At 40.7% G+C, this 26,190-nt stretch overlaps 1 protein-coding gene across 1 annotated transcript in view; it reads right to left on the minus strand.

The window, feature by feature from the left end:
• Positions 1 to 475: 475 nt before the first annotated feature.
• LOC128355319 (non-muscle caldesmon-like) overlaps positions 476 to 26,190 on the minus strand; it is a 46,711-nt gene continuing 20,996 nt past the window's right edge. Inside the window, exons 7-15 of the mRNA XM_053315568.1 lie at positions 23,511 to 23,534; positions 22,742 to 22,783; positions 22,304 to 22,335; positions 21,187 to 21,271; positions 20,507 to 20,647; positions 11,806 to 11,904; positions 11,411 to 11,494; positions 10,157 to 10,259; positions 476 to 758 (exon numbers count right to left, since the gene is read on the minus strand). Of these exons, the coding sequence (XP_053171543.1) occupies positions 733 to 758; positions 10,157 to 10,259; positions 11,411 to 11,494; positions 11,806 to 11,904; positions 20,507 to 20,647; positions 21,187 to 21,271; positions 22,304 to 22,335; positions 22,742 to 22,783; positions 23,511 to 23,534 (636 nt within the window). The 3' untranslated portion in view covers positions 476 to 732. The remainder of the gene's footprint in view (positions 759 to 10,156; positions 10,260 to 11,410; positions 11,495 to 11,805; positions 11,905 to 20,506; positions 20,648 to 21,186; positions 21,272 to 22,303; positions 22,336 to 22,741; positions 22,784 to 23,510; positions 23,535 to 26,190) is intronic.

A 26,190-nucleotide genomic window follows, 5' to 3' on the forward strand; every position in this document is an offset into this window, starting at 1 on the left:
TGCTGCCACCCCTCCTTCGTCTTTGAACCTGGTCACCTTTCAATCAACTACGTTTAAGTTTACTTAAATTTCCTGCAGAGGTCATTTTTAAATCCGACAGTCTCCTTGAGAGACTATTTTCATAAGCAGTATGTCATCATTTCAAAGAAGCCTCGCCATGAGCAACAGCTTTACATGCCTTTCTATTTCCAAGAGTGACGCTTCTTGTAGCCATGCAACATCTTCAGGATCCAATTAAGAGTTTTGAAACCTGCTAATGAGCCCGTTGTCATGAGAGCTCAAAGTTTGCTAAAGCCAGCTGTAGACTTTTCTCAGAGCCATTAGCACCAGTTAAATCAGTACAGTCAGTAAGCAGCTGAATACACTAAACTGGGAACACAGTGGAAGATGATGGGCTCACCTACACAGTAAAAAAACAATGGAGGCAAAAAAACAAAACGTCATGACAGTTGCAGGAACAACTGAACACCAGGAATCCTTTTAAAATTATTTTTTATTTCATTGTATTCAAAGTTAAACTGTTACCGAAAAAACATATTATTCACAGGATAAAATGAGTAAACAGAGAAAAGATTCACTTCTTGTGTCCCTAGATTTTTGTAAAATTAAGACAAGGAATGACAGAGACATTTGTAACCTAATGGTTGAAATGCAGAGAATGATGAAGTGTTAGTGGCTAAAAGTTGTGCTTTATCATAAATTTCCTTCCTTTCCAAAAGTCCAGCATGTATTTTACAAATCCTCATGGTACTCTCCATCTGAAAAGAAAAACATAGCTTTCATCAGCATTTTGCATGTCATCTCAGCAAATAAACTATATATTATACCGGTTATAAAATTTTAAAGGGCATACTTAGTGAATATTTGGCCCGCTGCAGGCATTAAATATCTACTTTCTAGCCCAACTTTGTTTCGCAACAAAACTCTTGAACATTTCCAGCTGCTCAGCAATTGAAAACTTCACAGCATGCAAGCGGCATCTTATCAAATTCCTGCTCTGAAGTCCAAATAATCTAGTTCCTACGCCATAAATGCAAATGCCAGAACAGTTTTATCGCCAACGTCTTTAACAAGGTGATGTGTAACCTTTTAATGAGACATTCAGTTGGATTTTACCTTTGATTTTTTCTCTTTAGGAAACTAATAAATGTCTTGTATTGGCCTCATATAATGTTTGCTTTGTTTTGTTATTGCTCAGATATGACAGGTCTCTTTTGATGAGTGATTTCATTTTTTTAGTCAGTTTTGAAGTCAGTTTTTGGCTGAAGATAAATCGACTGATGCGTATCATCTGTATTGCAGGAATTCAATATGCTGATGGAAGTCGGCTACAGTAACGGGCTGGAGCCTGACTTTTCCCAGCAGTATCCTCCGCCCTTACTGCCAAAACCAGGCAAAGACAATGCAAGGCTTCAGAAACTCAAGAAGAAGAGAGCCAAGAGAAAAGGCAGCCTCTCTCAGACGCCCATCCCCTTTCGCTCATGTTTGTCGCCTGTCAATGAAGCGAGCACAGATCTTGAGCTCAGTGACCAGTCCAGCCCACCAAAGACACCGGATTCAGTCTACGTCACAGACTCTTCAGTGTCCAGTTTCCCATTTGGCTCCCTATACGATCCCTCTGCATCAGCATTCCCTCACCCTCGGACTAGCCCCTATGGACAAACTGGCAGCTCTCAGAACTACACAGCTCAGATAACAACTCCTGACGAGCAGGTGGCTCCACTGTACGAGTACGAATGCTCCTCATTTTTATTTGATGATCCGACCCCTTTCACGATGCCACCTTCAGCCTCTCCACCCTCATCACCACCTGAGCAGGTCCCAGCACCAACTCCTCCTTCTGCTTTCAATGTAACCATGACACCAAATTCCTATGGGTCAGTCACAACAGTCCCTCCAGTCACTGTGACACAGTCCAGCCCTAAAATATCAACTCACAGCCTGACTCTATCCCCAGCCGCCCCCAACTGTGGCCCAGTCCCGGCACCTTCTCAAGTTGCAGACTTACCTCCTGTACCCGTGCTGCTATCAGTTTCAAACACTCAGACACAGCCTTCTATTCCCAGCCAGAGGGAGACAAACGCCAATTCAAAGGACAACCCTCCAAGCCAGACATCATCATCTTGGCCTGCCAGACCTATCACTAATGGTAACTTTGTTCCAAGTCAGATGGCCCCTGATATAACAGCCTCAAAAATATCACTTGTTGAAGCAGTGAAAGAGAGAAAGTCTGAGAGCAGGATTTATACATCAAAGGCTACTTTTTATGAGATCTCTAAACCTCCCTCCATCCAGGATCTCACAGATATAAACCCAACTAGCCAGGGAGCATCTTTATCGACTGTAAACCATGAGAAAACTGCTTTGCCTGTGGTGAAAACTGATCAAGAACTATCTGTGTCCAAAGCCCAGTGTGGAAGGCCTAAGACTCCTTCTTGCACGCCATCAAGAATAGCCACTCCCGTCTTTGAAATATCCAAACCTAACCCGCTTTTATTTGCAGCAAGTCCTGCTTTCAATTGCTTTCAAGATTTACAAGCTTCGGTTATGCCCAACGAGCCTTCAAGACACAAACCAGCGATTCAAACTGGTAATACAACTAAACCCCTTGCTGCCAAAGAAGAACTGAAGAGTACTGGTGCTAATCACAATACTTCCATCAAACAAGCTAGCAATTACAAAGAAACAGAGATTCAAAATATCCGTAGGAGCACAGTTAATGTAAGTTTTGCTAATACTGAGCTGTCTGCAAGAGAGAATTTAGCATCAAGCATTACTGAACCCAACTCGGCTGTCGCCAAACCAACTATAATAGAACCTGTCACTCCAAATCTAACAACAGACCAAGTTTCACACAATAAGGCTTCACATTTGCCAAGGGTTCCATCATTTCTTTCTCCTGTACCAAAGACTTCAAATCTTAACCCAAAAGTGATTTCACAAGCACCATCAAGCCCAAGGCTGTCATCCACCTATCGTCCACCTGTGGTCGAAGCACGTAAGTCTTTGACGTCACTATTGGAGAGTCAAATGTCATTAGCAACCTCAAAGTCCAAATCACGATCAACATATTATGGGCTTACTCCAGCTGAGTATGCTGCCTATGGTGGGATTAGGAGTATAGCATCACATCAAAGCCCTTTACTCCGCAGGGCTAATGAAACTTCTTCAAACAAAACACAGCTAGATGTACCTGTAGATGTCTCAAAGTCTGATGCAACAAAACAACTCAATGGACATCAGGACCTTCCCTCTTCAATGGAGGTTTCTGCTGCTCACATTTCACAACCTTTGACTTCTCCAAAGGATTCAGAGCTTCCAGCAGAACAAATGGTCACACATAGCAAAGGTGTGTTTGAGGAAAGTCGGTCTGAAGCTCACAGTTTTGGAATACAATCACTTAAAACATCTAGTGTGGACCCAGTAAAACCTGAGCTTCCACTTGGCTTGGCACAGAAAACTATGCAACAATCCACAAGTGACGTACCTACATCAAAAGCCTCTACTACTTACTCTGAGGCACCAATACCTAAAGCAGGTGAGGTACCCACACAGAATGTGGCACTGTTTCCTATAGAGGCAGCTCTAAATACAACTCCATGTCTGATCAATAGCAGTGGTCTGTCTAGCACACCCTCACCATTAGTGAAAGTAGATTCAAATGCAGAAACACAGCATATTGCAAAAGTCATAGATGTCATAGAGAATGGTGACAAACTTCAGAAAACATCTGCAATTTCTCAAAATAGTATAAACTGTAAAGTAGAATCCAATGTCACAAAACAAGAGTCAGGAAAAATGGAGATAGCTCCGATCCAATCTTACCAAACTGCCAATGGAGTCAGTCCACCAATAACCAATGGTCACAATGTTCAACTCCCTGCCAAGCCTGTTGAAGATCTAGTTGCCCATAAAAACCTACTTGTACAATCTCCTGCCACAGAGTTAGAACCAGTGCAAAATGGTGCCATCATTTTAGGAATAGAGCAAACCACCAAACTGGTTGCAGAAACACCACTGCACAGTAAATTGGCTACTGAAATTGTTTTACACAAACAAAAGGAAGAGTTTAACAAGCATATCAAAGCAAACAGTGAAGTTGTTCTACCCAATAAAACAAACATGGGGTATGTTTTGCCTTTCATGGCTGCTAATAAAGAACATATCATTGACCAAAAAAATGCTGAGCCCCAATTCTCAAATAAATTCTCTAAAAACCCAATTATCACCACCACAGGATCCATGTTGCCACATGAGCCTGTCACAGCATCTATATGTTCTGCAAAGTCCAGCATCTGCACAGTGTCTGCAGTTGAGCAAGGCAGCAAAGTCATGCAACAGCTGTGTGCAGAAACTTCAATTTACAGACACAGTGAAATAGTAGAAAATAAAATCCTTCAAAACTCTCCTCTAGCTTCAATTTTACCAAATCTACCTACTGTAAATACTTTCTTAATAGGTAAAACTACAACAGAAACCAAACTCCCTGACCAGCCCATTATTGCAAACAAATCACCCAACATTTCAGATATTAAACTCCCTCTTGAGACTGACTCATCAAGGTTAGAGATAGTCAAACAACCAGCGATAGAACCCCAAAAGCCAAACAAAACTAGTGACAATGTATTTCCAAACAGCAACATAGGAGCCGGTTTCCAAGATAAAGCTGTTCATGGAGTAAGTTTCTACAATAATAACAGCAGAACTATAGCCAGGGCTTCATGGGCAACTAAAAATGCTGTAAACATCCCTGTTAAAGATGAAATACTGCCGAGCCAATCAAACATAGAAACCAAGCTCCCCGCTTACAATAGTACTGACACTAACAGAGTAACCATTTCAGCAGTAAACAAAGAAGTACAGCCACAGCCCACCACTGGACAAGTAGGTTTATTGACTGGGAAAATACCATCAGAGAATTTTCCCACCACACCTGTTATAGCAGAAAACGTTCAAACTAAATGTGTTATTGAAACGAAAAGTGCTTCTAATCTTTCAAATGGAAACATCGTACCGAGCATACCTAGTAGTGAAAACAAACTATCTAACAAACCATCTGCAGGATCACTTAGTGTCAGCAAGTCTTCCACAAACATGGTTTCACCTGTAAAACCAGGAGGTGTAGAGGCCATTCAACATGGCAGAGCAGTTAAAGAAACTTCACAGTTAAATAAATCAAATTCGGGCAGTAATGGTCAAAGTATTCTTGCCACTGAAAGCAAAAACCCCAACAAGCTTTACACGGAAGCTGTTCCATCAATCATGACAGACCTAACAATGAGCGATAAACCATCATTTAATACTGCACAGGTGCCATCTAGCCCTATCTTCAGGCGTGTAATTCCAAAAAGTCCTCAGCTGAGATTAGGGAGACCTGACAGTCGATCTGCAATGAAGCCAAATATCGATGCTAACGTAGTTTCTGGCTCCGTCGCCCAAACAAGATTAAACTCAAAAGCAGGCATTAAACAGATCAACCCTGAGACCGCTGAAGCCCAAATTACTGCTAAGACCACTGTAAAAGAACAATCCCCTATTATCCAGTCAATTATAGATAAAACATCTACAGCAAATATCCACACAAATACTATAAATCCTGTAACATCGCTGACTGAGACGAGAATCCCCTCATCTTCTGGCTGTGTTACAACAAACATATCTAGTATCAGTGTAGAACAGCAATCCATTGCATGTCAAAGCACTTTGTCTGCAGATAATGTTCAAACTTCTGTGAATTTAGTGACTTCTCAGGCTGAAGTGAAACAGATAAAGCAATCTGTAACTGAAACAAGGAAATCTATAGAAACCAACGTTAATACTGCAAATACTCAAAGCCTCTCACCCACTGATTCAAATAACTACCCTGCTACAAATATTCACCCCCCTGCTGAAGCCATTAGATATGTTAAAGCCCCACTTAGCCCTCCAACAGAAACCAGACACTTAAACAGACCTTGGGCTACAACAAGAGCATCCCCTCTACTTGACCGAAGAGTGTGTTATTCCCCTATGCGAACCTATACTCCAACCCTTCCCCAGACCTCTAGGACACCCGTCTCTTTTAACCATACCATAGAAACCAAACCCTCTCCAGTCATAATTAAAGACCGTGCACAGACTCCTAACACACCTGCTAGCCCTCAGCCCTCTACTAAGTCAATCACAGACAGTATTTCAAAACCACAACTCACAACTAAGGATATTTCAGTCTTGACTAACAGTGCTGATGTGATAGTACATTCCCAAACTCAACCCATAAAAACAAACACAAATGCCAGTCCAGAAGGAAAGATCCCCTCACTGAACACTAAAGCTAGCACTCCCATCCTTTCTACTGATCCTATTCTAACCAGTGAACCTACTCCTAAAGTTAAAACCAGTGAGCCTACTCCTAAAGTTATAACCAGTGAACCTATTCCTAAAGTTATAACCAGGGAACCTACTCCTAAAGTTATAATCAGTGAACCTACTCCTAAAGTTATAACCAGTGAGCCTACTCCTAAAGCACAACCTCCTACTAAGCAGGTAGAAACAAGACCGCCCTCTGCCACTATAGAAACAAAACCCTCAGTTGTAAAAACTCCAGATCCAGTACAGATTAGCTCACACACCAGTAATGTTCAGACCTCGACAGAGCTACCAGTAGAGAACATTTCCCCTGCAAAGCCAGCAACAGATACTGTCATGAAACCATCCATAGCTGCTGTGATTGATTCTGCCACTCCTGCCTCTCTGCCTCAGGCCTCAGTCTCAGTCAAAGCTCCATCACCAAACAGAGGAATGTCACCGCCATCTCAGCAAAAAACTGGACTCACAGACAAGGATGTTCTGAAGATCAAAACTACACCTGCAACGACGGAAGCCTCGGCAGTCCAAGCCTCGGCAGTCGAACCCTCCACGAAGTCAGCGACATCAACTGCATCTTCAACTGCTGACAAAAAGGTTGTTACAGCAGAGAAATCTTCCTCATCCGCTGAAAAGAAATTAGCCCTGAAGCCGAAAGGCCTTAAGGGTAAGCTCAGCGGATGGACACGGCTCAAGAAACACATGGTCGTTGAACCAGAGGAACCTAAGTTTCCAGAGCCAGAGCCCAAATCTCAGGTTGATTCCAGTGGCAGCAGCGAAAAAACAGATCAAGTTAGCAATGATAAGTCATCAGCAGACGAGTGTACTAATTCAGAGGTTGTTGATGATAAAAACGGTCCCAAGGCATTGAAGATGTGGGACGCCCTCCTCTTTCAAATGTTCTCCACCAAAGAGAAAATCATACAACAGATTAACACTATGAAGGATGATTCAGACAAGAAAAAGATCTCAAAAGACAACCAGGGAGAAGTTCCTTCTTTTGTCAATCGCCTGCCAGTTTTACTTTACAGCCCCCGATTTGACGCCAGAAAGCTTAAAGAGGCGGTAGGGAAACCACTCACAAAAATAGCGGCAGTGTTTGAAAGGGGGCTGATGAAACGTAAATCTCAGGAAGATGAAAAAAAGGACTTTAATAGAACAGCTAGAGGATTTGGTTCAGGAAAAAAGAAATAAATAACTTAGGAGATAGATTGTTATCGAGGGAAAAGGGATTAGACAACTATTTGACCCAATTTAAAATGTATACTGCAAAGAGTGTACTAAGTTTCTCTCAGTACTTGCTGAAAGAAAATTAACCATATGAAGGTACTGATCTGCCTGATATGTTCATCATAGTTATTTAAGATTTATAAGTTAGTGTTACTTGGTGGTAACTTTTAGAGGTTAAAAATGTTAATATAGCTTAAATACATGGGTGGCATCTTTGCACTTTTCATAAAATCAAATGACAAGTATGTGATTTGATAAAAAAAAAAAAAGAAGAAAGAAAAAAGATGAGGCAAGGAAAGAAAAGGACATTTAGTGTTGAATGCATGTACTGAAGATAATAAGATTGTTTTATTTTGTCATGCTCTTTTTCTATTTTTCTAAAACAAAGTAAGGCTTAGTGTTCACCGCTGGTAGGCTGTTTTTAATCTATGTAATATATAGGGCTTTTACATTCCTGGAACAACAGGGCAGGTGGAGTTTGAAGAAAGACAATGGATGGATATGGATAGATATGGTGATAGATGGTCTTGACAGATTAAACCGTTTGTGTAAGTTAGGTATGGATGGAAATGTAGCAGGGATGTCCAGGCTCTCGATCAGGGCAGGAAACTACAACTACACAGGCCGGAGCATCCTGGGACTGGGCAATATAGAAAACTATAATGGTGCTATAAGAACTTATTTTAATGTCAGTGCATATGATTGTGCAGTATCAGATATCAGACTCATTTTATAGGTGTTTGGTTGATGATTAGTGTCAGTCTGACCGTTGTATTTCAGTCACTATTATTTTTAAGATCCGAATGATCTTAGCGATCGTTTGACTTTCGTTTTAACGCCACCATGACATTCACATTTTGGGTTTAGAGTGAAATGTCTCGACGACTATTGGATGGATTGGTATGAAATTTGCAAAACAAACATTGAAGCTACGTTGAGGATAAATCTTGATGACTTTGGTAATCTTCTGATTTCTCATCTAATTCCAACAACAGATCAAAATTCGAAAATTGACCCCTGCTTTTCTTTATGACCAAAAACCTGTAAAACTAATGACTTTCCCATTCCCAACTGCACTTTGGCTTTATTCCTTACTAGACAGCACACTAACTGGCTACACTAAGATGATAAACCAGATAAATATTACCTGCTAAACATAAGCATATTAGCGCTGTCATTGTGAGCATGTTAGCATGCTAACGTTAGCATTTAGCTCAAAGAACTGCTGTGCTTGGTTACGTGCGCTAACGTGGCTGTGGTTTTATATTTGCTTCTGCAGTAATGGGAAGTCAAATTACAGTTTCAACTGTTCAAAAGACTGACATTATAATTTGCTTTTTTTACTATCACATCGTACATTGCCCATCCCTGGTGCTTCCCATAATCAAATCCCTGTCTCATCATATGACCAGTGTTGTCTGAAATTAAGGATTTCAATTTCATCATTTGTCAGCTGAAAAAGTCTATCAAGGTAGACTGGAACAAAATGGTCAGTATTTTCAGTTGTCATTGATAAAACATCATCAACCAGTTATCTATTGTTCCAGAAAGTTGGAGATCCATTATTTTCATCCAACAGTGGTGATATGATGATAATATTTAAAGCCAGTTTAACACCGTCATTGCCGTGCTGGTGGTAATTTCCTGTTTTGTGGTGGATTGTCCAGGACTTGTCAACCATATTATTAAGTTTAGATTGTAGTTTGGAAGTGAATAACAATGAATGATGATGATTAAAGTGATGAGGCCATTGTAGGATGACAGACTGAAGGAGAATGGAGTGATAGCTGGAGAAGAAGGTCAGTTACTAAGTGTGTTGCGTGATGTCTCACTGGTTTGGAGGATTTTGCTGCTGCCACAGCAGGTGCTGTGATTGTTTTGACCCTTTTTGTCTCAATACTCAACTTTAAAGATGTTTTTCTCCCGGATGATCAGATGGTCATGATGAGGAATTTATTTTAGATATTAAGCTAATCACAGCCCCATTTATTACACTGATGATTAAACATGATATGTTTTTCTTTACTGTGTGATTCTTTAAAATGCATAAATTTGAATGTGAAACTCTTGTCTTGTTTTTTTTTTAATAACATTTCTTTAGCGAGCACTGAAGAAATAAATCGATATTTCCAACAGAAGAAAGTTTAAAAGGTGACACATAAAAAAGTTAAGGATGTTGATATTCAATACTTTTTGCTATTGTCAACAAATCTCACTAAAAGGCCAAGAGTAATAGTGTGTTAGTCCATCTTTTAAAGCTTTCTTTTTTTATACAGTCTTTAATTCTCATGTAAAAGACATATTTTCAAAATCAGATATTTCCTGGGACTTTTTACATATCCACTCAAGAAGAATACAATATGTTTTTTTCTTTTTTTAACCTTTATTTCAGATGAATACAATAAAATGTCTCATTAGGTTAGCAAAACGAAGTAGCAATAATAACAGGAATTCTTTGTAATGAGGATAAGTCACGTTTTATCTGTCATTAATGTTAAGATAAGCAAGTAAGTAAAGTAAGTAATTATTATCATTAACAGTAATAAACCAATTATAATGGTTTGTGGAGTTAACGTCTTACCTGGCGGGTAGTTTGCATCGTCACTGCAGTCGTCAACAGGAACCTTCTCGTACTTGCCGTGACCCGTCACCACAAATTTATATCTTTTACCAGCAGAGCACTCCTGAAATGAAGTTGGTAAAAACAGTCTTCATATTAGAAAGCTTGACTGACATTTACACCATCATTTCAGTGTTTATTTATTCATTAAGTGTTATGCAACAGTAATATTAACTCGGCGTGTGATTGAAGTTTTTGTTCATCTCCTGCAAAACCTTCCTGTTTTTATCATATCTTCCAGATTTTATTACATTAGAAGATATTTGCTTTTTCCCCCCTTTTTGGTTTTGTTATTGCTGCTTGAAAATTACAACTTGCAGTAAGTAAAAGAGCAGCAGGTTAAAGCTGCAACTGTGTAAAATGCATCTTTAACTTGTATTTATTTACTTGCATTTTCAAAGACTGAAACTAGAAAAATCTTACTTTTTTTGTTTGCGTGACAGATTTATTAGTTATTTATTTACGTATATCAGCTCTCATCATGTCCCTGAACGCAGCACATTTGTATGAAATTATAACAATTATAAAAAATTACATTTACGCCATCAAAATGGATAAAAGATTTTTACAGGCATGGTGAGGTAAAGGTTTCCAGTATTTCAGAACACTGGAAACTTGAACAATTGTGCGAGTATAATACATGTCAGATTTTTTCCCTTCATCCTTGAACGCGGTACATTTGTATGAAATTATAGCAATTATAAAATGATAAAACATTACATTTACGGCATCAAAATAAAGCTATGTGACTCATCTCTTGGATTGCTTTAATATGAAGATTTTTACAGGCATGGTGAGGTGAAGGTTTCTAGTATTTCAGAAGACAGAATATTTTTTTCCCTTCATCCTTTAGTCCTTTAGTGACTCTCAGATTAATTTCAGGACCCAATGGGTGGTCCTGACTGACAAATTTAAATCAGACTTTAAGGACGAATGTGTTTTGCAGGATTTCACAGCTGAATGGGAGCTGGTCTCTTGATGGAAATATTGAAGCATCACAAATTCTAACTATCCTAGTTTAAAAAGTAGAAGTTATCTTGTGGTGTCAATATGCATGAAGCAAAACAATAATGATGGTATAAAGTCACATGTGTCTAAAAAACTATCCTTGAGCAAGTCCCTGAACCTAAAATGCTCACTTATTGCACAACTTTGAAAAAATAGTCATCCAATAAAGAGAAGAGCAGATACCTTTACCAGAGTGTGAATGCGTACCTTGCCTTCCTTTCCAGAGGATAAAGTATCAGTGATGCCCTCCCATAAGTTCTTCTTGTTTAAAACATCACCGGGTTTAATTTCCTGCAAATATAACAAAGCACAACACACGTTCGTCATCCCTGCTTGAATGACCTCCACGTGAACTATGCTGCTGCTGCCACAAGAGGGCAGACTTCCACTGACTCTTCAGCCAAACCGAGTTGAGATGATTTACGCCAAATGAAAAGAGGCCCAAGGGGCTGTGGCTGCATAAAGCCAAGAGGAGCAGAGCGTAATGCTGATTGAAAACAGTCGTGAAACTTAAATCAGCTCACATAAAGTAAAGATGAGGAGCTGATCAGATAAAGAGTTGAGAATGGAGAAAAGAAGGAAGATGGTAAATTCTGACTTACTGCTGGTTTGGAGGGCGAGCTGCACCTGCTTCCATCTTCTCCTCCTTTCACCCACTGGTTGATGAGATCAGCCACTCCGACCTTTAAACCATCTGCATCCTGAGACAGTAATGAGGAGATATTTATCATTACAGTGAAAAGCAAATATCTGACTCTGTGTGCCTCAACAAAGTCCAACTCAATCTACCAATATGAATAGAGGACATCAGAACATGTAAATGCATCTCAACCATCATGCAAACCTGTTCTCACAGTTAGGGTTGGGGGGGGGGGGGGGGTAGGGTTAGGGGTCCACATAAATCACTCCTGATGCAGAATAACATAAAGATATGTGTTGGTAATGGATGCATGTTTTGCACACAAGAACACAAAGCATCTCAAGCTCTACTACTTTTGATATTTTGCTGTGTTTACGGTGATGAATAAGGGTTGGCAAGACGAGAAATTCAAAAATATCTTATTCAAAATTGTCTTAAAAGCAGCATCAGGTTTGTTAAAATGTACATTTTATATTTTTGTTGCACCATTTTTTTAACCAAAAGTAAGACTGAATGCTCCTGAAAATGTCAAACGGTGTAACCAGAAAAGAATGATATTAATTATTTTATCCTACAGTGTATTTAACCCTCCTGTCCTCAAATCAAATTGAACCCGTCTCTTTTGACTGTTCCTTCCTTCCTCCCTCTTTCTTTAATTTTTCCTTCGTTCTTCCCCTCCTTTCCCTTTTATATATATATATATATATATATACAGTCAAGCCTGAAATTATTCATACCCCTGGCAAATTTTGACTTAAAGTTACTTTTATTCAACCAGCAAGTTGTTTTTTGACCGGAAGTGACACAAGCGTCTCCAAGAAGATAAAAAGACGATGTACAAAAGGCATCATTGTGTTTTGGGGGGCGCTAGTGCGCACGCATGGAGTAGACGTGTTTTCCGTGAGCTCCTGCCAAGTGCATCATTTATTTTTATATAGAACACAGTGTAACAAATATTTTGCGAAATACCTTTCATACTATTCTTTTACAACTTTAAGTTGACATTTATATCGTATCCTGACTGAAAATGCCTGATTCTCGAGCCAGACGTGAGGCTTCGAAGACTAGCAATACTCCTCCCACGCCAGCAAGCATGGCTAAAGGTAACGCTGGCAATGGTGAAGTGACTAGCATCGAGGTAGACACACTGAGTGCCTCTAAATTCACGGACGCCTTGCAAGCTCTAAAAGCTGATATATGTGGCAAAATTGATTCTAAAGTGGACTTGCTATCCAGCAATCTCCGTACCGAAATAACAGCGGTGAAAGAGGAACTTAAAAACTCCTTGTCTGGCTTGCAGGCTACAGTGGATAAGCATAGCACCACTATTCATGAGCTGGAGTGCTTTGCCACAACACATAGCGACACTGTCGCTAGCATGGAGTCCAAACTTAGCGAGTTATCCGCAGAAGTCTGTGCACTTAAAACAAAATGCAATGATCTGGAGGGCAGGCAGAGAAGACACAACCTTCGCATACTGGGCATACCTGAGGGAGATGAAGGGTCTCGTCCAACTGAATTCATGGCTCAACTACTTCAGGATTTGCTGGAGTTGGAGGAGAAGCCTCTGCTTGACAGGGCACATCGTTCTCTCCGTTCAAAGCCGAACAAGGGAAAGCCACCGCGAGCGTTTGTCATCAGAGTCCATTACTACCACGTCCGTGACCAGATTCTCCGACGAGCAGCTCAGGCATCTCCACTATCACGCAATGGTTGCAGGCTATCTATCTTTCCTGACTTCACGGCGGAGGTTGCGAGGAGGCGTGCAGCATTCGTGTCGGTAAAGAAGATTCTACATGAGCATCCTTCAATCAAATTCGGACTTTTCTTCCCGGCTGAACTGAAAATAACGATGCCTTCAGGTGAGGTTCACAAATTCATCGATCCGGATGCTGCAATGACCTTTGTCAACACTGCAGTGCGTGAACCAGCAGAGTAAGCTAGTATACAATTGCTGTAGGCTATGTTCTACTGTGGAAATACTTTTGTACCTTGGCTACTTTTCAGGAGCTGTTGTAGCATGTCAAAGGTGTCAATCTGTTAACGATAGCCTAATCATCTATTTGAATAGCCCTCATTTATCTAAGTTTTACGAGCATTCTTCTTTCTTTTTATGTTTATTATGCTAATGTGAATTAGAAACACTGTGCTTTTTGTAACCTTTACATTTGATGCATTTATAGCACTTGGCCCGGTGGGCGAGGAGTGAGTTAATATCAAGTTTTCTTCGGAGTTTGATGTTGTGTTCCTTAGGGAGTGTAGGTGCGCGCGCCATGTTCGGGATGGCGCTTCAGCAGTTAGTGGTTTGTCTCTTTGTATACATGTTTTACCAGTTGTGTTGTTTTTTGGTCTTTTTTGTCTATGTGGGCCTTCTGATATATACAAAAATAGCTCCTGACAATCCTGTGAGATTTCACTTGCTATTGTATCACACAGTTGCTGCTTTATCTTCCCCTCTTGATGTACTATGATATCTCAAAACAGTCCTAATCCCACTCTCCAATTTGGTGGACACACACTCAAATTTACTAGCTGGAATGTAAAGGGACTGAATCAACCTGTCAAGAGAAGCAAAGTTCTTCACCACCTTCAAAGTATGGGGACTCATATTGCTTTCCTACAAGAAACACACCTGAAAACAGATAATCACTCTTTGTTGCATAAACGATGGGTTGGTCAGATGTATCACTCACACTTCAGCTGTAAGGCAAGGGGAACTGCAATTCTCATACACAAATCTGTGCCATTTACTTTATCAAATACCAAACTAGATAAAAATGGAAGATATGTCATAGTAACAGGTCACCTCTATAACAACCCAGTGATCTTAGCCAATGTCTATGCCCCCAATTGGGACGATGAAAATTTTTTCAAATCCTTTTTGTCTTCTTTCCAAGATATGCAATCTCATTGCCTCATTTTGGGAGGTGACTTCAACTGCTGGCTAAATCCTTCTTTAGACCGCTCTTCTATGAATATGAAGCCTCAAACAAAATCAGCTAAACTAATTAAGTCTTTTCTAAAAGAATTTGCTGTATCTGATGTCTGGCGTTTTCTGAACCCAACAAGCAGAGCCTATTCTTTTTTCTCAAATATGCACCATACTTTCACACGTATAGATTATTTTTTGTTAGATAATCGACTCCTCCCTGCTGTGCATTCCTGCACCTATAACCCCATAGTTATTTCTGATCATGGCCCTGTGACATTGGAACTTAACTGGAAAGGTCATATAAAGCCACGTCCGCCGTGGCGTTTTAACACCCGGCTACTGTCAGATGATGACTTTGTAAAATTCATGTCCACTCAAATTGATGTGTTTATTAAGATAAATAAAACTGAGGACACTTCCCCCTCTACTCTGTGGGAAACATTTAAAGCGTACACCAGGGGTCTACTGATCTCATATGCAAGCTATGAGAAAAGAGTGAGGGAAAGGAGAATGGCAGATCTAATGTCTCAAATCTCACAACTTGACCAAAATTACGCCTCTTCTCCTTCCCCAGACGCATATAAAGAGAGACTTCTATTACAAGCTGAATTTGATAACTTGTCAAGCACTCTAGCTGAAGATCTACTTTTTAAATGTAGATATGCTCAGTATGAGCAAGGCGATAAGTCCAGCAAGCTGCTAGCCCACCAACTGCGCCAAAAATCCTCAGCTCACCAAATTTTAAAAATAAACACACACACAGGCACTACAACTGATCCACAATTAATAAATGATCAATTCAAAAACTTCTACAGTCATTTGTACACCTCTGAGAATCAAAGTGGGCTGTCAGAGTTGGACTCTTTTTTCAGAAACCTTTCCATACCAGGCTTAGATACAGCCTCAGCATCAGGCTTGGAACAACCAATCACATTAGAGGAGATTTTTAGAGCAATCTGTGCTATGCAAAGTGGCAAATGTCCTGGCCCAGATGGCTACCCCATTGAATTCTATAAGAAATTTTCAGATCAACTGGCCCCCCTCTTGCTTGACATGCTCAATGAGTCTTTTACTACCAATAGCTTACCCCCTACTCTGCGGCAAACATCTATCTCCTTAATATTAAAAAAGAACAAAGACCCGCTTCTCTGCAGCTCATATAGGCCAATTTCATTGATTAATGTGGACGCTAAATTATTAGCTAAGGTGTTGGCTATGCGTTTAGACTCGATCCTGCCTTTGTTAATATCTACTGACCAAACTGGATTTATCAAAAATAGACACTCCTTTTTCAATATCAGACGTTTATTTAATATTATGTATACCCCCTCTTCACCCACTTGTTCGGAGGCTGTTGTGTCCCTGGATGCAGAGAAGGCCTTCGACCGAGTGGAGTGGGAGTACCTTTTCTATACACTAAGACAGTTTGGGTTCTGTGAAAAATTCATTTCCTGGGTGAGGCTTTTATATACCCTCCCCTCTGCCTCTGTCAGAACTAATAGTATAAACTCTGAATACTTTAGTCTCCAGCGTGGTACCAGGCAGGGCTGCCCTTTATCTCCTTTACTTTTTGCAATCTCCATTGAGCCCCTTTCTATAGCTTTACGTTCCCATCCACAAATCTCTGGAATCTTAAGGGGTGAGGCTGAGCAAAAAGTAGCACTGTATGCAGATGATCTGCTTCTTTTTCTCTCCAACCTCAGTTTGTCACTGCCAAATGTACTTTCCACTCTGGAGGCCTTTGGGAAAATTTCAGGCTATAAGGTCAACTATGACAAAAGTGAGCTATTCCCTTTGAATGCAGCTGGGCACAACTTCCCATCACAAAATGTGCCATTTAAAGTTGTTTCTAATAAGTTCACATACCTGGGCATTCAAATTACAGATTCCTTTGAAAACCTCTTTAGAGCCAACTTTGAACCTTTGCTTAATAGAACCAAACAAGATCTAAAGCGCTGGTCTCTACTTCCCCTATCTGTAGCTGGACGTGTAAACTCTATTAAAATGAATATTTTACCAAAATTTTCTTATCTCTTTCAATGTCTACCAGTCTACTTAACAAAAGCATTCTTCCGTAAACTAGACAGGTTGATATCAGAATTCCTATGGCAGGGACGGCCTCCAAGACTTCGCAAAGCATACTTAGAAAGACCAAAGTGTCTTGGTGGTCTTGCTCTACCCAACTTCCAGTATTACTATTGGGCTACTCATCTGCGTGTGATGCACTATTGGCTGCAAGCCACCGATCCAGAACACACTGCTGCCTGGCTTAGTATTGAAGCGGCTTCTTGTAAACCATCCTCTCTTTCGGCACTCTTATACTCTCCAGGAAACTCTCCTACTATACGATACACAAAGAACATAGTGGTTAGGACAACTCTCAAAATCTGGAGACAATTCAAACTTAATTTTGGCATCCTTCCTTCCTTACTACATGCTCCTATTAGACAAAACCATTCATTCCCCCCATCATTGATGGACAAGGCCTTCTCTGCATGGGTGCAGGCGGGTATCACTTCTTTCAGTGATTTGTACATAGGAGGAACCTTTGCCTCATTTCAGCAGCTGACAGTAAAATTTTCTTTGAAAAAAAGTAACTTTTTCCAATATTTACAGATCCGAAGCTTTGTTCAAACTGAAATTCCTAATTTCCCCTCAAAACCACAAGATACAAAACTAGACATATTTTTAGAACCAGTTTTTAGAGAGAAAGGTTTCATCTCATATATGTATGGTAGAATCTTTTCTGAATATAATCACTCCTTGTCTTCTGTTAAGACACTCTGGGAACAAGATCTGGGAGTGTTAGATGAGGATATATGGGAGAAAATATTATACCGTGTCCATTCCTCCTCTTTTTGTGCCAAACATGGTCTAATACAATTTAAAATTCTCCATCGCATTCACTGGAGTAAGGAGAAGCTCTCTAAGATTTTCCCTCAAATAAACCCCCTCTGTGATCGATGCCAGCAGGCTCCAGCCACCTTAATACACATGTTTTTAACTTGCCCAACTCTCCATAACTTTTGGACCGAAATTTTCAATACCTTATCTTTTATATTAAATGTGCCCTCTGATCCTATCCCAATAACTATACTGTTTGGAGTGCTGCCCTCTACCCTAGTGGTGCCTAAATTCAAGGCTGACTTTATAGCATTTGCTACCCTTTTGGCTAGGAGATTGATCCTACTCAGGTGGAAATCCTCTACCCCTCCCACAATTTACCACTGGCTGAGAGATCTATTGTCCTACTCCAAGCTGGAGAAGATGAGGGCTACACTACAAGGTTCCACCACTAAATTCTACAAAATTTGGAATCCTTTTCTTGATCATTTAAAATCAATTCAGTTCCCCTCTGCCAATCTGTAATTTGTATGTACACTTCTCTAGATGTATGTAGTGTGTGCTATACTAAGTGGAAATAACATTTAATGTAGACTTCCTATAGGATTATGTCATTCTCAAAGGCCTCTTTGTTTTTGTTTTTGTTTTGTTTAGTATTGTTTTTTCTTTTCCATGTTGTGTCTTGTATTGTGTCCTTGTATGAGTGTGTGTACGTGTGTAACTGTATTCAAGCCCAGAAATTGACCCAGAACTTACACAACTGATTGTTAATGAGTTATGCTTTTTTGGTCTCCTGATTCTAATGTTGTCATTTGTTAGACATTCTATACATTGATATTGTCATTGTATATAATGAATTTAAAAGGAAAACCAATAAAAATAATTTACAAAAGGCATCATTGTGGTAAAAAAAATATTTCAGTCAGCTTTTATTTACATTTGAACAAAAAGTGGCATGTCCAAAAGGGGTATGAATAATTTCGGGCTTGACTGTATATATTCTCTCAAAATGGATTAAAAGCTGAAATTTGATGCTGGGTCCACAAAAAAAAAAATATGTGCAAGTTATTCATACGTTTATTTTCATATTTTAACCCTTTTAATTTGACTAAACCACATGGACTTGAGCTAATGTACGCATGCTTTTTGTTAGTGTTAAAAATAATAGGGTTAATGTCCTCCATGTTAGTTTAGCTAATGTGTAAAATTCATCAAGCTTCTGTTTGTCTGGCTATGTGTATCGTATGTCTTCATCTTTTTGTTATGCCTGGCCTATGCTTGTTTTTCTATCTTCCTGCTGTACTCAGGCCTCCCATAAAACAGATCGTGATCTCAATGACATTACCTGACCCAACAAAGGCTACATGAACACACTGTCCCGCTGAGGCTGATGAGAATGCCATCAGCTGTGAAGGTATGTGGTCGTAAACAAAAGTATTGGACAAACTGAAACTCTGACCTGAAAGTCAGGGGGCCACGAAAGTTATTATGATTCCTCCAGAGGGGACCGTGAGTTGCTGAGGTAGAAGGAAGAAAGGAAGGAAGGAAAGGAGGGAGGGAGGGAGGGAAAGAAAGAAAGGAAGGAAGGAGGGAAAGGAGGAAAGAAGGAAGGGAGAAAGGAGGGAAAGGAAGGGTGGAAGGAAGGACAGAGGGAAGGAAGGTAGGAAGGAAGGAAAGAAAGGGAGGAAGGAAAGAGGGAGGGAGGAAAGGAGGGAGGAAGGAAGGAAGGAAGGAAGGAAGGACAGAGGGAAGGAATGAAGGAAGGAAGGAAGGAAGGACAGAGGGAAGGAAGGAAGGAAGGAAAGGAGGGAGGGAGGGATGAAGGAAAGACAGAGGGAAGGAAGGAAGGACAGAGGGAAGGAATGAAGGAAGGAAGGAAAGAAGGAGGAAGGAAAGGAGGGAGGAAAAGTATTGGACAAACTGAAACTCTGACCTGAAAGTCAGGGGGCCACGAAAGTTATTATGATTCCTCCAGAGGGGACCGTGAACTCATGTTCCAAGTTTCATGGCAATCCATCCCATAGTTGTTGACACGTTTCTCTTAAAAACACGACGTCAACCTCAGGGTCGTACTAGAGGAAAAATGAGGGCATCGCTAGTAGGACTCATCCTCTGAGGACCATGAATGTCAATCCTAGAGTTACTGAGGTAGAAGGAAGAAAGGAAGGCAGGAAAGAAAGGAGGGAGGAAGGAAGGGAGGGAGAAAGGAAAGAAGGAAGGAAGGAAGGAAGGGAGGGAGAAAGGAAAGAAGGAAGGGAGGAAGGAAGGAAAGGACAGAGGGAAGGAAGGAAGGAAAGGAGGGAGGGATGGAAAGAAAGGAAGAAATGAAGGAAGGAGGGAGGAAGGAAGGAAGGGAGAAAGGAGGAAGGAAGGTATGAGGGAAAGGAAGGAGGGAAAGGAAGGGAGGAAGGAAGGAAAGGAAGGAAGGAAGAAAGGAAGGAAAGGAGGGAGGGAGGGATGAAGGAAGGAAGGACAGAGGGAAGAAATGAAGGAAGGAAGGGAGAAAGGAGGGAGGAAAGCAGGAGGGAAAGGAAGGAGGGAAAGGAAGGAAGGAAAGAAAGGAAGGAAGGACAGAGGGAAGGAATGAAGGAACGAAGGAAGGAGAGAGGGAAGGAAGGAAGGATAGATGGAAGGAATGAAGGAACGAAGGAAGGACAGAGGGTAGGAAGGAACGAAGGAAGGACAGAGGGAAGGAAGGAAGGAAGGAAGGAAGGACAGGAGGGAGGGAGGGATGAAGGAAGGAAGGAAAGGAGTAGGACTCATCCTCTGAGGACCATGAATGTCAATCCTAGAGTTGCTGAGGTATTTCAGTTTGGACCAAATTGTAATCACACGTAAAAACTGAGACACTTTAACAGGATGATGAGATTTTATGTTCCTGTTTAACCTTCGATGGAGCGACCGAGATGGTGTTTTGGTTCCAGGCGTCTCCGGCCTCAAACAGGTTCTTTTTGGAGGCGACGGGTTCAGTGGGATTCATCAGATCCGTCAGCGGCTGAACGCCTGATCTGCCTTCCTTTGTGGACAGCTGTGAAAAACAAAGTGAGGTACAGGAAGTTGATAGTTTGAGTCACATTTTCACATTTAAATTCAAAGAAAGAAAAGAAGAAAAGAAGGAAGGGAGGAAGGACAAATGGAAGGAAGGAAGGAAGAAAGGGATGAAGGACAAATGGAATGAAGTAGAGAAAGGAAAGAAGGAAGGGAGTAGGAAGAAATGGAGGAAGGAAAGAAAAGAAGGAAAAAAGGAAGGGAGGAAGGACAAATGGAAGGAAGGAAGGACAGAAAAGAACGAAGGAAGGAAGGAAGGAAGGAAGGAAAGAAAAGAAGGAAGGAAGAAATGGAGGAAGGAACGAACGATGGAAGGAAGGAAGGAGGAAATGGAGGAAGGAAAGAAAAGAAGGAAGGAAAGGAAGGAAAGAAGGACAGAAAAGAAGGAAGGAAGGAAGGAAGAAAGGAAGGAAGGAAAAAAGGAAAAGAAGGAAGGAAAGCACTATATAAAGGGTTAATAATTACTGTTTCCTACTAAAGACTAATAAATAATAAAGAGTCTCAGTAAGTTGGTTTCACCTCGAGGGCGTGCGTGTACTGCTCCAGTCTTTTGTCGATCTTGGACACGGGAGCAGGAGGAGGCGTCTTCTTTATATTGCCGGTGCTTCAGAAACATGGATTCACATGAAGTCAAGATTATTCATGGTAACAAATACATTGTCTCCATGGATACGATAATAAAAATACAGATGTAGCTGTTCTAGTTCAGTCCTAACAGACATTATGCTTTATTTAGACCAGGGGTGTCAAACATGCGGCCCGTGGGCCAGAACCGGCCCGCCGAGGGGTCCATACCGGTCCACTTTCCTTCCTGTCTTTTTTTCCTTCCTTCCTTCCTTCCTTACATCCTTCCATCGGTCCTCCCTTCTTTCCATCTGTCCCTCCTTCCTCCCTTCCTTCCTCCCATCCTTCCTTCCTTTCTGTCTTCTTCTCCTTCCCTTCGTCCCTCCTTCCTTCCATCTTTTTAATGGTCCTTCTTTCCTTCCTTCCTTCCTTCCTCTCTTTCTTTCTTTTTTCCTTCCTTCTTTCCATTCTTCCCTCCTTGCTTCCATCTTTTAATGGTCCTTCCTTCCTTCCTTCTTTTCCTTCCCTTCTTCCCTCCTTCCTTCCATCTTTTTAATGGTCCTTCCTTCCTTCCTTCTTTTCCTTCCCTTCTTCCCTCCTTCCTTCCATCTTTTTAATGGTCCTTCCTTCCTTCCTTCTTTTCCTTCCCTTCTTCCCTCCTTCCTTCCATCTTTTTAATGGTCTTTCCATCCATCCTTCCTTCCTTCCTTTATTCCTTCCTTTATCCCGTTCTTTCTTTTTTCCTTCCTTCCATCCTTCCTTCCTTCCCTTCTTCCCTCCTTCCTTCCATCTTTTTAATGATCCGGCCCACATGAGATCAAATTGGACTGTATGTGGCCCTTGAATAAAAACTAGTTTGACACTCCTGATTTAGACAGCACTTGAAATATTTAATAAAGAAGTGAGTTTTATTTCTCAAAACATTTCTAAGATTTGGAAAAACACGAACTGCTGAGTAAAAACACTTTGAGCAGGAACAAAAAACAACTTTTCTCCAATCATAATGTTATATTATATGTCGTAGCATTTTAAATTAACATTGTTTTTATGTGTTTTTATAACACAGACTCACCTTTTCCTCAGAGATTCGGTTCGCTCTGTGATCTGAGGAAGAAACAATACAGACAACTCATGATGAAAACCATCGCTGTGTAAAACCTATGATTAAAACTCACAGGAATTCTTCTTCTAACAAATCGGAAATTACCCAACACACTTATTACTGAGGTAGGTTGCAGTTCAGACCTGCTGCAAGCTAAGAGGAAATTGTTTTCCAAAAATATCCGAAAGCATTTTAATTACGGATCAAATCATTAACAGATACACAGTTTGCCCAACAGCTGGTGGAGGAAGAGACTCTGTGTCTGTTGCCATGACGACGTTTTGAATAACATCAGGTGGAAGAAAATAAGATAATAAGAAAAGCAGAGTGGTAATAATGACCTGCAGTCTCTAATACTTAGGCAGCTGTTAACCTTTGACCCCAACTCACATCTACTGCAGTACTTACCGTGCATTTACCGTCAGTTGAGACTCTGCTGTTCACTTCATCCTGTAAAGAGACAAAGATTACTGCAGAGCTCCGTTATATTATATATATATATATCTGTCAGCAGGAGCTCTGGATATCCAGCTGGTGAAGGGTTGAGGTTAGATGGGTCGTTGAATCTTAATCTTCTCACTATTTTAAATGTTATTATGTGTTTTTAACCCTCCTGTTGTCCTCGAGTCAAGGAAGGAAGGAAGGAAGGAAGGAAGGAAGGAAGGAAAGAAGGAAGGAAGAAGGAAGAAAAGGAGGGAGGAAAGGAGGAAGGAAAGGAAAGGAAAGGAAAGAAAGAAGGAAGGGGGAAGGAAGGAAAAAAGGAAGGAAGGAAGGAAGGAAGGAAGGAAGGACAGAGGAAGGACCGAAGGAAGGAAGGAAGGAAGGAAGGAGGGAAGGGATGAAGGGAGGAAAGGAGGGATGGAGGAAGGAAGGAAGGAAGGAAGGGAGGAAAGAGAGAAGGAGTGATGGAGGAAGGACTTTAAACAGCTTTACTGAGCTTTAATGATTGGGAACTTAAACTTAAACATTGACACTCAAATAAATAAACTCAAGTTCTGCCAGGAGTTTATATATTTCCTGTATTAACTACCTGAATGTGCAGCACTAAAATAAAAAGATAGAAAATTAAAGATTCTGAGATTCACAACTGTTTTCTCTCTAATAAATTGAATTAGGACATGCAGCATAATGTGACACAGTACAATAGCAGGTAATCTTATATATGCATCGTACTTACTGGGTAAAACTGAATGAGGAGTTTCTGGTGGAACAGAGGGCCACATGAAAGAGATGAAGACATTTTAAAATGGTTAATACAACACAACACTAAATCATTTTATCATCAACAAATTGTCATGTGACTTTTCAGCCTCTGAAGCAGATCTACAGCGGATCCAACTCAAACTCAAAATCTGCACATTTGCATAGTTGAAAGAAACCTGGGGAGAAAGAAAGCTGTTCTTCCAGAAACCTGAATAAGTGGTAAAATGTATTTGAACAGGATCTGTGGGAAATGTTGGTTTGTGGTTAGAGCTGCAACGACTAGTCGAATCATCAATTAGTCAACTGTTAAAGGAATCGCCTCATTTTTATGATAATCAGTTAATAATTTTTTAACCCTCCTGTTGTCCTCAGGTCAAGGAAGGAAGGAAGGAAAGGAGGAAGGAGTAAGGAGGGAGGGAAGGAGGAAGGAAGGAAGGAACTAAGGAAAGGAGTAAGGATGAAAAGAGGAAGGAATTTAGGATAGAAGGAATGGAGGAAGGAAGGAAGGAAAGGAGTAAGGACGAAAAGAGGAAGGAATTTAGGAGAGAAGGAAAGGAGGAAGTAAAGGAGGAAGGAAAGGAAGGAATGAAGGAAGGAAGGAAGGAAGGAAAGGAGTAAGGACGAAAACAGGCAGGAATTTAGGAGAGAAGGAAGGGAGGAAGGAAAGGGGGGAGGAAAGGAAGGAAGGAAGGATGGAAGGAAGGAAGGAAGGAAAGAAAGGAGTAAGGAGGGAGGGAGGAAGGATGGAAGGAGGAGGGAGCAAAGAAAGAGGGGAGGAGGGGAAGAAGGAGGGAAAATTAAAGAACGAGGAAAGAAGGAAGGAAGGAAAGAAGGAACAGTCAAAACAGATGGGATCAATTTGACCCGGGAGGACGACAGGAAGCTTATCATATGTGACTATTTTCTGAATATGTTTGAGTTGTGGAACGTCGATCGGGACAAAACAAGTTATTTGACATCGTAAACAATGTTTTTCACCATTTTCTGACATTTTGTGAACCGAAGAACGAATCGATTAACGGAGAAAACAGTCAACAGATCACTCAATAATGAAAACAGTTGTTAGCTGCAGCCTTATTTATGATGTTTAGTCACAAACACAAAAACGTCCACATTCTCCAAAATCTCCAAATATCTGAATTCTTTCCAAAACTCTATTGAACTTAAATTTGTCATCCTCTGTTTTATCTGGTAATTAGTTACTGTTGGAAATCTTCGGGGATTTCCAAAAGGCGATGGAGCCAGTTTCACTATGATAAGGTTTGGATTATAATATAAGCAACATGCCATCGAGGGATTCTTTGCGCGCTGTGTAATCAGATTATTATAAATATCAAGAAGCTGCAGCATGAAGGAGGAGAAGCTCGTACCAGGTACAGATTTAATATGAGGTCATCGTAAATTAATAAAGTTTGAGATTCAATTAAAGGCCATGTGTCGTCCTCCCAGGTCAAATTGACCCCATCTGTTTTGACTGTTCCTCCTTTCTTTCTTTCTTTCTTCCCTTGCTTCCTTCCTTCTTTCTTTCTTTCTTTCTTCCCTTGCTTCCTTCCTTCCTTCTCCCCCCCTCCCTCCTTCTCTCTTTCCTTCCTTCCCTCCCTCTCTCCTTCCTTCCTTCCTTCACTCCCTCCTTTCTTCTTTCCTTCCTCCTTTCCTTCCTTTCTTCCTCCTGTCCTTCCTTCTTTCTCCCTCCTCCCTCCTTTCCTTCCTCCCTTCCTTTTGTTCTTCTTTCCTTCCCTCCTTCCTTCCTTTCTTCTGTCCTTCTTTCCTCCCTCCCTTCCTTCTGTTCTTCTTTCCTTCCCTCCTTCCTTCCTTTCTTCTGTCCTTCCATCCTTCCTTCTTTCCTCCCTACCTCCTTCTCTCTTTCCTTTCTTCCCTCCCTCCCTCCCTCCCTTCTTCCTTCCTTCCTTCTCTCCCTTCCTTCCTCCCTCCCTTCCTTCCTCCCTTCCTTCCCTCCGTTCTTCTTTCCTTCCCTCCTTCCTCCCTTCCGTTCTCCTTCTTCCTAACTTCCTGGACTTGAGGACGACAGGAGGGTTAAGCCCATGTGCTGTGTTTTGTTTTTATTTGTATTTCCTAATCAGACCCAGATATAAAGGATATAATGGTAATATGGTAATTAACATATAAAAACCACTCATGTTTGGAGCACTGCCGATACATTTCAACACTTATGACGTGGAGGGAAAAGATTGGGATATAATTGTGGAAAATCCCAGAGTTCCTTGGACTCCTGGTTTACTTGTGTATTCTTTATTGCACAGTAAATCTATCATTGCATTGAACTCTGCCTGACTGAGGGTCTTTTTTTTATTTTTATTTTTTTACTTCTTGAAGCTCTTTTACATATTTTGAGATATAAATATTGTGGAATCCCTGAAGTTTCAGCTGGCTTAAAGCTTAAACTGAAGGTTTTTTCCATTACATTACTTTCTTAGAGTTTCTTTAAAGCCCTGCGAGGGAAATTTATGATTTTGGGATACTGGGCTACATAAATAAAATAAAAAAATTGACTCGTGCCTTTGAGGAACTCCAAAGCCACCACACATGTTACATATTCTGTATTTCGTGGGTAGAAAAAGACAAATATATATTACTGGTTTAACAAGCAGTCAGCAGTCCAAACCTCCGGAGGTTTTGGAGGAGTCTACGGAGAA

Source organism: Scomber japonicus, chromosome 1 (genome assembly GCF_027409825.1).
Source record: "Scomber japonicus isolate fScoJap1 chromosome 1, fScoJap1.pri, whole genome shotgun sequence".
Lineage (NCBI taxonomy): Eukaryota > Metazoa > Chordata > Actinopteri > Scombriformes > Scombridae > Scomber > Scomber japonicus.